The sequence below is a fragment of the Globicephala melas genome, chromosome 1 (genome assembly GCF_963455315.2).
Source record: "Globicephala melas chromosome 1, mGloMel1.2, whole genome shotgun sequence".
Classification (NCBI taxonomy): domain Eukaryota; kingdom Metazoa; phylum Chordata; class Mammalia; order Artiodactyla; family Delphinidae; genus Globicephala; species Globicephala melas.
In genome coordinates this window covers 61,057,891-61,068,874 of record NC_083314.1, presented here as the reverse complement: position 1 = coordinate 61,068,874, position 10,984 = coordinate 61,057,891, and the positions used below count along the sequence as shown (strand labels likewise).

The 10,984-nt window shown below is 39.5% G+C and overlaps 1 protein-coding gene across 4 annotated transcripts in view; it reads left to right on the top strand.

The window, feature by feature from the left end:
- Positions 1-91: 91 nt before the first annotated feature.
- The window catches only part of DCAF6 (DDB1 and CUL4 associated factor 6), a 173,967-nt gene continuing 163,074 nt past the window's right edge, over positions 92-10,984 (top strand). The window contains exon 1 of one of the 4 annotated variants that reach the window (XM_030875551.3): positions 92-500. In XM_030875551.3, coding sequence (XP_030731411.1) covers positions 404-500 — 97 coding nt within the window. In that variant the 5' untranslated portion in view covers positions 92-403. The remainder of the gene's footprint in view (positions 501-10,984) is intronic. The other 3 variants (XM_030875554.3, XM_030875555.3, XM_060296767.2) reach the window with 3 other exon arrangements.

Genomic DNA, 10,984 nt, shown 5'->3' with positions numbered 1-10,984 from the left:
GCAGCCCTGGCACACACCTGCCTCAGTCTCCAGGGTGGTCGTTATCTCGCGAGAAAGGCTTGAAAGGGAGGGTGTCGAGAATGAGGAGAGGGAGGAGTCGAGGCCGCCTCCGCCTCCTCCACCTCCTCCTGTAGGAGGGGGTGCTGAGGGAGGGAACAGTTGCTGATCTCTGGATGTTCTGGGTAGTCTTGAGCAGGAGAGTATGAGGCGAGCTCAGGCCCGGGTGCGGCCGGGCTTCGGGGGCGAAGGCGCTGCCGCTGCCACCGCCATCTAACTCGCTGCTACCGCGAGGCCCGGCGCGCGGATGGTGCTGGTGCGGCTCGGGTGTTGATCCGCGTGTCCCCTCCCCCCTTTCCCCTCCCCCACGCGGTGGTCTCCTCTCCTCCCCCGGCCCGGCGGAGCCATGTCTCGAGGTGGCTGTTGCCCACACCTGTTGTGGGACGTGAGGAAAAGGTCCCTCGGGCTGGAGGACCCGTCCCGGCTGCGGAGCCGCTACCTGGGTGAGCGGGGCCCTGGGGCGGAGGCGCTGAGGTCGCCGCCCAGAGGTGGGGGAGGGGGCCACGCCGCTGGGGCTATTGGAGGTGGGACAGCGCCTGGGCAGGGACGCCCCGGAGACGCCGAGGTGCTGGGTGGACCTTGGCGGACGGATCCCATGCCCGTGTCCTCCAATGGCTAAGTCCCCCTTTCATGCTGCCAGCCGCCGCCCTTACTGGGTTATCCTTCGGGGGGCCGGACAGGGGGCAGACGGTACTGGCCGAGAAAGGTGTTGGGGTCGCTTCTGGAGTGGGACTCGGGAGAAGACTTGTCGAACCTCCCCGAGCTGCCGCGTTTAGAGCAAAAGTTGGCGCTTTTGCTCTTCTCCAGCGCTCTCCTCGCTCAGCCGAAGGACCTAAGTTTGTGTTGACCGCCCCTCCCCTAAAGTCTCGGGAGGGCTTAGGTGTCCGTGGCGACGCGCTGACCACCCTCGGGGACTCCACGCTCCAAACAGACTCGGTGTAAACTGTTGTGCGGCTCCGAGCCAAAACCTGAAAGTGATAGCTGAGCTCTCCCCACCCCCGCGCGCTTTCCTAGTTGGACTCTGCTGTTCGGTGGTTTCGACCGCTTTAAGGAGGTGTAGGGTTTCACGTTCCCATTCCCACCCCTGTGAAACACACTTGGCATTTACTGTTACTTAGTTAAGCTTTCTAAAAACAACCTTCGATACTTGGGGGAACGGTAGTCCAGTTCTTTTCGTTTTGCGTAAAGTGGATTTGTGAGGATTCTGGGTCACGCCTGAGCTAAAAGTGGACGGATTTAGTAGGGGTCTTTTTTCTTCTTTCCTCTGCAATCTTTTCATTACTCTTTCTTCTTTTTCTTTTCTTTTTTTTTAATTTGAAGATAAGACAACATCACTAAAATTTTTTTCTTTGCAATTTTGTTACTTTTTGCTAGGTATTTGTTGATGTCATTTGGTTTTGACTTAAAATCAATAAAAGAAAATGAAATTTCGCTACACCTAACAGTTCTGGTTTGTGAGTTATTTGAGAGAAGTTAGCAGGCATTTTTTTCCCCTTGCTCCTGTTTTTTAGTGTCCCAAGTGACATGAATACATTGTCCTTGTAAAAAATAAGAATGAAGCACAAATCCTTGTGATTTCTCCCATTCCAGTTTCACACACACACTCTTTGAGAGGTAACAGTGTTCTCTGTTTCCTGAGTATTCTTCCAGACCTTTTTCTTTGAATTCTTACAAGCACATGTGTACATATAGAAATGCTGTAGGAGTGTGTGTGTGACCTGAATATATGGTGTCATACTGTAAACAACTGTTTTGCAACTTGTTTTTTTTTTTTTACATAACATCTTGGAGATCTTTGCATGGCAGTAAAAATAGATCTATACAGTCTTTTAAACTATTGCAGAGTATTTAACAGTATGAAGGTATCATCGTCGACTCAGCCTTTCTTCTTTTTTTGGACGTTTGCTGTTACTAACAGCACTACAGTGAACCTCCTTGCACATGCTTTTTGTGCATTTGTTCTAGGATAAGTACCTGGAGTGGTGATTAATCATTTTAAAATTTAATATCAATAGAGAGTGCTTTTTAAACCATTACCCTAAAAGATGTGCAATATTTCTTTTAATACTTGCTGAGAAAGAACTTAACTTTAGCTTAATAAAAAAAACTTGTGTTCTACACCAATGAATTTATATGTGGTCTTTTATCTCTATTAGTTGGAGCATTTAAATAAGTAGTACTTATATGTAGGTTTATGTATTAATGTTTTCTGCTGGTTCAGTTACTTCAGCTGTATCTATGATAGAGTCAATTAAAATATAAAACCATACATTTTCTTTTTCCCTTCCTCTTCTAGCTCCATAATGGGAGTGGAGTTCGTGTGTTGGGTGGAGGAGAATTGAAGAGTAAGAGTCCACTGTCTTTAGTAGAAAGTCGAAATTATAGATTTTCAAATATATGTATATTCATGCAGGAAATTCCATATCTTACATAATATTTTAAATGTGGTAGTAATATATACTTTATAATTAGCACATCCTTTAAAAGTGTTTTTTTTAAAATATTCAAAAATAGCTTGAGTAATTTCTTAGCCTTAGGAGACTTTCTTTACACCTTTAGTTTATCCATCTCTTTCACACTCCAGTGCTAATCTTGGCTTAGCAGGAAACAGCAAAGTCCACATTGGTATTGCCTGAATTAATTAGATTTAAAAAAAATGATATTTTGAAGTACTCTTATAAAGTCTTCTTTTTAAGAAGTCCAAGTGTTTTAAAAGGTAAGTAGATTTTTTCGGGGGGGGGGGGAACTTCAATATTTAAACATTTTGATTGTTTATCTATAGTACTGTAGGTTAAATATTTTTCTAATTTATCTCCATTATTTGTATTTCTAATAAGGAATTACTTCTAAATAACAGTAAAATTGGGATAGAAGCAATTGACAGATTTTTCTTGTAATGTGCATTTCAAATTAACCATAGCATGTGCCTTTTCAATAGTAGTATTCATGTTTTACAGGTGATTTTATTTAAATTTGGTTAATTTTTTCTTCCTCCTATCAAAAAAAATTGAAGTTCACAAAACATCCTTTTATATTGTGAGAATAAAGATAATTTGTCATGTATTATTTAGAAGAAGATGTATATGTTTACTTATAGCCCACAAATTCACAAGATTCACCTGAACCAATGAAGTGTTTTGTCTAGCATGAACTCAGAGGCTAGGCCAGGGATTGTAATCTTTATGAGCCCGATCTAAATTTCAATGGAGGATTTATTTTTTTAAAGAGCAGTTGTCAAAGTCCAGAGTCAGAGACACCTGTACGTCTAAATGTTTCTTAAGATACCGTATACTAGTTATAGAGTAGTGCTTTTGGAACTCAGTGATTGTTATAATAATTTATTAGCCATACATATTTCATTATAGTTTTATAGAGATAAACATTACTTATAAAAGAAATTATCTGTACATTTCTTCTTTCTCTTCCTATTTCTTTCATTTTAGACAGGCTTGCGTACAATTTGAATTTACACTTTCTAACCCTTCTAAATTAAAGACAGTAATTGACTAACAAAAAGCAATTTAAGGGAAATTTTCAAGGGAGTTGTTTGCCCTAATGTATTATATGTTTAATACGAAGTGTTTAAGTTATGATTAGGCAGTGTTTTGGTCAACTTGGGATGCTGTAACAAAATACCATAAACTGGGTGGCTTTTGAACAACATAAATTTATTTTTCAAAGTTTTGGAGGCTGGAAGCCTGAGATAAGGGTGCTCACATGGTCAGGTTCTGAGTCTGGTGAGGGCCTGCTTCCTGATTCATAGCCATCTTTTCACCATAACCTCACAAGGCAGAAGAAGTGAGCTAATTCCCTGGGATCTTTTTTATAAGGGCACTAATCCAAGCCTAATCACCTCCCGAAGATTCCCACCTCCTAATTAGGATTTCAGCAGAGGAATTGGTCCGGGTGGGGTGATGGGGGGACACGAACATTCAGACTATACCACTAAGCCAGTGACAGCCTTATAGTGGAGATTGAAATCTCTTTTTGTTCAGGCGATTAGGAAGTCTGTGTCCTTTGAATATCGTTAGGGTCAGTATGTACTGAAATGGATAATTTTGCATTTAGATTAGTCTTTAGCGTATCTTGAATACATCTATATTCAGACTTACCAAGTTCTTCATAAAGTGTTGCCGGGTTAAAACATATTTTATGAGGGTCAGAAAATTCTGAGTTTTTCCTCCTTGTTAACTACTGGGGAAAAGTTAGTGAAGTATTTGTATTTTGTTTCTTTAGTCTTAAAATTTCAATGAAAGCTAAAAAAGGTCTGATTTTAATAGTTAATAATGACAGTTAAATATGACAAATATTTGTAATAGAATATGCTGTTAATTCCTGAAGATTAGGCCACCAAATGCCTGTTATCAATCATAACAACAGCAGACAATTGAATAGCTCTACTGTAGATTTCATTCCTACCTGGTGTAGGATGAAAGTGCTTAAAAGGGATAGGAGCTTCTGGTAGCACAAAATTTATATTTCAGGTATGTTTTATGTCAGTGTTTTTCAAATGTTTTGACCCTGATCCACAGTAAAAATACATTTACATGGCAACTTGTGATACACATAACTAAAATAAAAGATTCCCCAAATGACATTTACCCTTACTAGGTGTGGTGCATTCTTTTTTCTGTTCCATATCGTGTTGTTAAAAATGTTGGTGTTGACCCAGTAGAATATCCACTAATGAGTGTTGGCTTGAGGTTCACAAAGCTGTTCTAAGTGGTGTGTTTTTTTAATAATTATAATTGAATGTTACTGACTTCAAAGTTAGGGTGGGTGTGTTTCCCAAGTAGTTGTAGTAGACTAAAAAAAATGTTTTTTGAATAGCGCTGATGGCAAATAAAGAAGATATAAATAACAAAACTTTTAATTTATACTTTGGCAAAAATACAGTACAACACTTTTAGATCCTCACTTTTTTTTTTTTTGCCATGCCTCACGGCTTGCTGGTTCTTAGTTTCCCGACCAGGGATTGAACCCAGGCCCTCCTCGGTAGTGAAAGCCCGGATTCCTAACCACTGAACTGCGAGGGAATTCCCAAATCCTCATTTCTTGAGTAATACTTGCAATGGGATTGCCGAGTTGTATAATAAGTGTGTTTAACTTCATAAGAAACTTTTTCAAAACAGTTGTACCATACTGCATTCCCATCAGCAGTGTTTGAGAGTTCTAGTTGTTCCACGTTCTCATCCATACTTGGCATTATGAGTCTTCCTAATTTTAGCTTTTCTAGTTGATAATGTAGGTATAATATCACTATTGTTTTAATTTGCATTTGATTTAATCCTAATGATTAATGATTTTGAGTATATTTTCATGGTTTATTTGCCATTCTTATACTTTGGTTAAATATTCAGATTTACCTTCTTAATATTGTAAAAATTCTTTATATATTCTTGATACGTCCTTAATCAGATATATATTTTGCAGATATTTTCTCCCAGTTTGTGTAAGTCAATTTCTCTACCACATTCCATTGATCTAGGTGTCTGCCTTTATGCCATTACTTTCGGTCTTTATAGTGAGTGTTGAAATCAGCTAGTGTGATATTTTGTACTTGGTTCTTTTTTTCAAAATTGGCTATTCTGAGTCCTTTTCATTTTTTAAATTTCAGAATCAGCTTGTCAATTTCTATAAAAAGGACTGCTGGGGTTTTGATTGATACTGTGTTGAATCTGTACCTTATTTCAGGGAGAATTGTAGTCTTTACAGTATGGAATCTTCCAATTCATAATGGTGGCTTTTCTCTCCATTTATTTTGTTGTTCCTTCATTTCTTTCAGCAATGTTATATATTTTTCAGTGTACAGATCCTATATATATATTTGCTCTATTTATTCCTATGTATTTAATGTTTTTATACTATTTTAGATAGTATTTTATAAGTTTATAAGTAATATCAAATTATTCATTGTGCATATATAGAAATAAAATTTTTTAAAATTGGCTTTATATCGTGCAACTTTACTCAACCTACTCATTAGTTCTTTCTTAAAAAAATTAATTTCTGGTTGCGTTGGGTCTTCGTTGTTGCGTACAGGCTTTCCTCTAGTTGCGGCGAGCAGGGGCTACTCTTCGTTGTGGTGTGCAGGCTTCTCATTGCGGTGGCTTCTCTTGTTACAGAGCACGGTCTCTAGGTGGACGGGCTTCAGTAGTTGTGGCTTGTGGGCCCTAGAGTGCAGGCTCAGTAGTTGTGTCGCACGGGCTTTGTTGCTCCAGGGCATGTGGAATCTTCCCCGGACTAGGGCTTGAACCTGTGACCCCTGCACTGGCAGGTGGATTCTTAACCACTGTGCCACCAGGGAAGCCCTACTCATTAGTTCTTATAAAATTTTTTTTTTTGCAGGCTTTTTTGGATTTTATGTACTTGATTATGTCACTGCATATTAAGATTCTTCCTGGGAATTCCCTGGTGGTACAGTGATTAGGACTTGGTGCTCTCACTGCCCAGAGGGACCAGATTCAATCCCTGGTTGGGGTACTACGATCCCACAAGCAGCGTGGTGTGACCAAAAAAAGAAAAACCAAAATAACCAAAAAACAAGATTTCTTCCTTTTTTACCTATGTTGTTTTTTTCTTCCGTTTTCAATTTTCTTGCTTAATTGCATTGACCAGGACTCCAGTAGAATCTTGAAAGGAAGTAGTAAGAGTGGACATTGTTGCCTTATTCCTCATCCTGGAAAGCATTCAGTCTTTATTAAATATGTTGTTGACTGTAGGTTTTTGTAGATACCCATTGAAGAAATCCCCTTCTACTCTTAAATTGCTGAGAGTGTTTATCATGACTAGCTGTTGAATTTTGTCAGGGTTTATTCTGCATCTGTTGAATTGATTATATGATTTCTGTTTCATAGATTATGTTAACATATTGATTGATTTTTGAATGTTGAACCAACATTCAATTCCTGGGCCAAATCCTACTTGGTTATGATAAATTGTCCTTTATATATTGCTGGCTTCACTTTTGGTAAGAATTTTGTGTTTTTGTTCTTTAAGGATATTAGCTCACAGTTGTTATATTTTTGCCTGTTTTTTGTATCAGGATTATGCTGGCCTCATAAATGTGTTGGAAGTGTTCTTCTCTTTTTCTGAAGAGTTTGTGTAGACTTGAAATTACCTTTTCCTTAAATGTTCGATAGATTTCATCATTGAAGCCATCTGAGCTTGGAGTTTTCTTTGTGGGAAGGTTTTGTTTTGTTTAGTACTTTAACTTTTAATTTAGAGATAAGTGTAGATGCATGTGCAGTTGTTAGAAATAATACAAAGAGATCTCATATACCCTCAATCAATTTCCCAATGGTAGTATCTTGTACAACTATATTAATATATCACAATTAGGAAACTGACATAGATAGATCTATGAATCTTATTCATATTTCCCCAGTTTTACATGCACTTTTGCATGTGTGTATTTAGTTCCATGCAATTTTAGCACTGATTTTAGTTTTTATTTTTTTTTAAATTTTATTTTATTATTATTTTTAATACATCTTTATTGGAGTATAATTGCTTCACAGTGCTGTGTTAATTTCTGTTGTACAACAGAGTGAATCAGCCGTATGCATGCATATATCCCCATATTCCCTCCCTCTTGAGCCTCCCTCCCACCCTCTCTATCCCACCCCTCTAGGTCTTCGCAAAGCACGGAGCTGATCTCCCTGTGTTATGCTGCTGCTTCCCACTAGCTATCTGTTTTACATTTGGTAGTGTATATACGTCGATGCTACTCTCACTTCACCCCAGCTTCCCCCTCCCCCACCATGTCCTCACGTCCATTCTCTATGTCTATGTCTTTATTTCTGCCCTGCCACCAGGTTCATCAGTACCTTTTTTTTTTAGATTCCATATATATGTGTCAGTATATGGTATTTGTTTTTCTCTTTCTGACTTTACTCTGTATGACAGACTCTAGGTCTATCCACCTCACTACAAATAACTCAATTTTGTTCCTTTTATGGCTGAGTAATATTCGATTGTAAATATGTGCCACATCTTCTTTATCCATTCATCTGTCAATGGACATTTAGGTTGCTTCCGTGTCCTGACTATTGTAAATAGTGCTGCAGTGAACATTGTGGTACGTGACTCTTTGAATTATGGTTTTCTCAGGGTATATGCCAAGTAGTGGGATTGCTTTCTATTTTTTGTGTTTTAAGGAACCTCCATACTGTTCTGCATAGTGGTGTATCAATTTACATTCCCACCAACAGTGGAGGAGGGTGCCCTTTTCACCACACCCTTTCCAGCATTTATTGTTTCTAGATTTTTTGATAATGGCCATTCTGACCGGTGTGAGGTGATACCTCATTGTAGTTTTGATTTGCATTTCTCTAATAATTTTAATAAATTAATGTTAATTAATGTTAATAGATTAAAGTGGTTACCACCTTATTTAAGGTACAGAACAGTTTCATCACAATAGTCCTTTGTGATCCCATTTTTGGCCACAGCTACCTCCTTCCCTCCCAACAGCTAACCCCTGGTAACTACTAATCTGTTCTCCCTTTCTATAATTTTGTCATTTCAAGAATGTTACATAAATAACATGTAATGTTCTAAATAACAGCATGTAAACTTTTGAGATTGGCTTTTTTCACTCTGCATAATTCCCTTAAGATTCATCCAGGTTGTGTGTACAATAGTTTATTTCTTTGTATTGTTGATTAGTATTTCATGATATCGATATATAACTAATCGTTCATTTGTTGAAGATATTTGTATTGTTTCCAGTTTTGACTATTAAATAGAGAGCTGTTACGAACATCCATATACAGGTTTTTGTATGAACATAGATTTTTATCTCTGGGATAAGTGTCCAAGAATTGTAATTACTGCACTATATGATAAGCACATTGTTTACTTTTGTAAGAAACTGCCATACCTTTTTCCAGTATGGCTGAACCGTTTTATGTTCCCATCAGCCACGAATGAGTAATCCAGTTTCTCTGCATCATCAGCAGCATTTAGTGTTGCCACTGTTTTTTTTTTTTTTTTTTGCGGTATGCGGGCCTCTCACTGTTGTGGCCTCTGCCGTTGCGGAGCACAGGCTCCGGATGCACAGGCCCAGCGGCCATGGCTCACGGGCCCAGCCGCTCCGTGGCATGTGGGATCCTCCCGGACGGGGGCACGAACCCACATCCCCTGCATCGGCAGGTGGACTGTCAACCACTGTGCCACCAGGGAAGCCCTGAAGTATCAATTTTTAATTGAAGTATTTAATTTAGTTCCAGGTGCTCAACATCGTGATTCGATATTTCTGTACACTACGAAATAATCACCATGATCAGTATAGTTACTGTCACCATACAAAGTTATTACAATATTATTGAGTGTATTTCCTATGCTGTACATTTCATTGATGTGACTCATTTATTTTGTAATTGGAAGTTTGTACCTCTTAATCTCCTTCAACTATTCCCCCCAACCTCCTCCCTTTAGGCAACCGCCTGTTTGTATCTATGAGTCTGTTTCTGTTCTGTTACTTTTTTTTTTTTTTTTTTTTTTTTTGCGGTACGCGGGCCTCTCACTGTTGTGGCCTTTCCCGTTGCGGAGCACAGGCTCCTGACGCGCAGGCTCAGCGGCCATGGCTCCCGGGCCCAGCCGCTCCGCGGCATATGGGATCTTCCCAGACCGGGGCACGAACCCGTGTCCCCTACTTCGGCAGGCGGACTTTCAACCACTGCGCCACCAGGGAAGCCCCTGTTCTGTTACTTTTGTTCATTTGTTTTGTTTGTTCTCTGTATCTGTGAGTCTGTTTCTGTTCTGTTACGTTTGCTCATTTGTTTTGTTTTTAAGATTTCACATGTAAGTGAAATCATATGATATTTGTGTTTCTCTCTCTGACTTACTTCACTTAACGTAATATCCTCCGGGTCCATCCACGTTGTTGTAAATGGCAAGATTTCATCCTTTTCATGGCTGAGTAGTATTCCATTACATATATATGCACCACATCTTTTTTATCCATTCATCTTTTGATGGACAGTTAGGTTGCTTCTACATCTTGGCTACTGTAAATAATGCTACAATGAACATAGGGGCGCATATATTGTTTTGAATTAATGCTTTTGTTTTCTTCTGGAAATTACCTAGAAGCGGAATCGCTGGATAGTACAGTAGTTGTCTTTTTAGTTTTTTGAGGAACCTCCATACTGTTTTCCATAGTGACTGTACCAATTTGCATTCCCACCAGCAGTGCATGAGAGTTTCCTTTCCTTCACATCCTCTCCCACACTTGTTATTTGTTGTTTTTTTGATAATAGCCTTTCTGACAGGTGTGAGGTGATATCTCATTGTGGTTTTGATTTGCATTTCCGTGATATTTAGGGATGTTGAGCATTTTTTCATGTGCACATTGGCCATCTGTATGTCTTTCTTGCAAAAATGTCTGTTCAGGTCTTCTGCCCATTTTATAATTGGGTTTTAAATTAATTCATTAATTAGTTAATTGGCTGCATTGGGTCTTTGTTGCTCTGCGCGCACTTTCTCTAGTTGCAGCGAGTGGGGGCTACTCTTCATTGCGGCGCATGGGCTTCTCATTGCAGTGGCTTCTCATTGCAGATCATGGGCTCCAGGTGCATGGGCTTCAGTAGTTGTGGCACGCAGGTTCAGTAGTTGTGGCTCGCAGACTCTAGAGCACAGGCTCAGTAGTTGTGGTGCATGGACCTAGCTGCTCAGCAGCATGTGGGATCTTCCCGGACGAGGGATCGAACCCATGTCCCCCGCACTGGCAGGTGGGTTCTTAACCACTGCGCCACAGGGGAAGTCCCTCGGGTTTTGTTTTGATATTGCATCATACGAGTTCTTGGTGTATCTTGGATATTAACCCCTTATGAAATATAGTTTGCAAAAATCTGCTAACATTCAATTGGTGGTCTGTTAGTCTTGTAGATAGTTTCCTTTACTGTGCAGAAAGCTTTTTAGT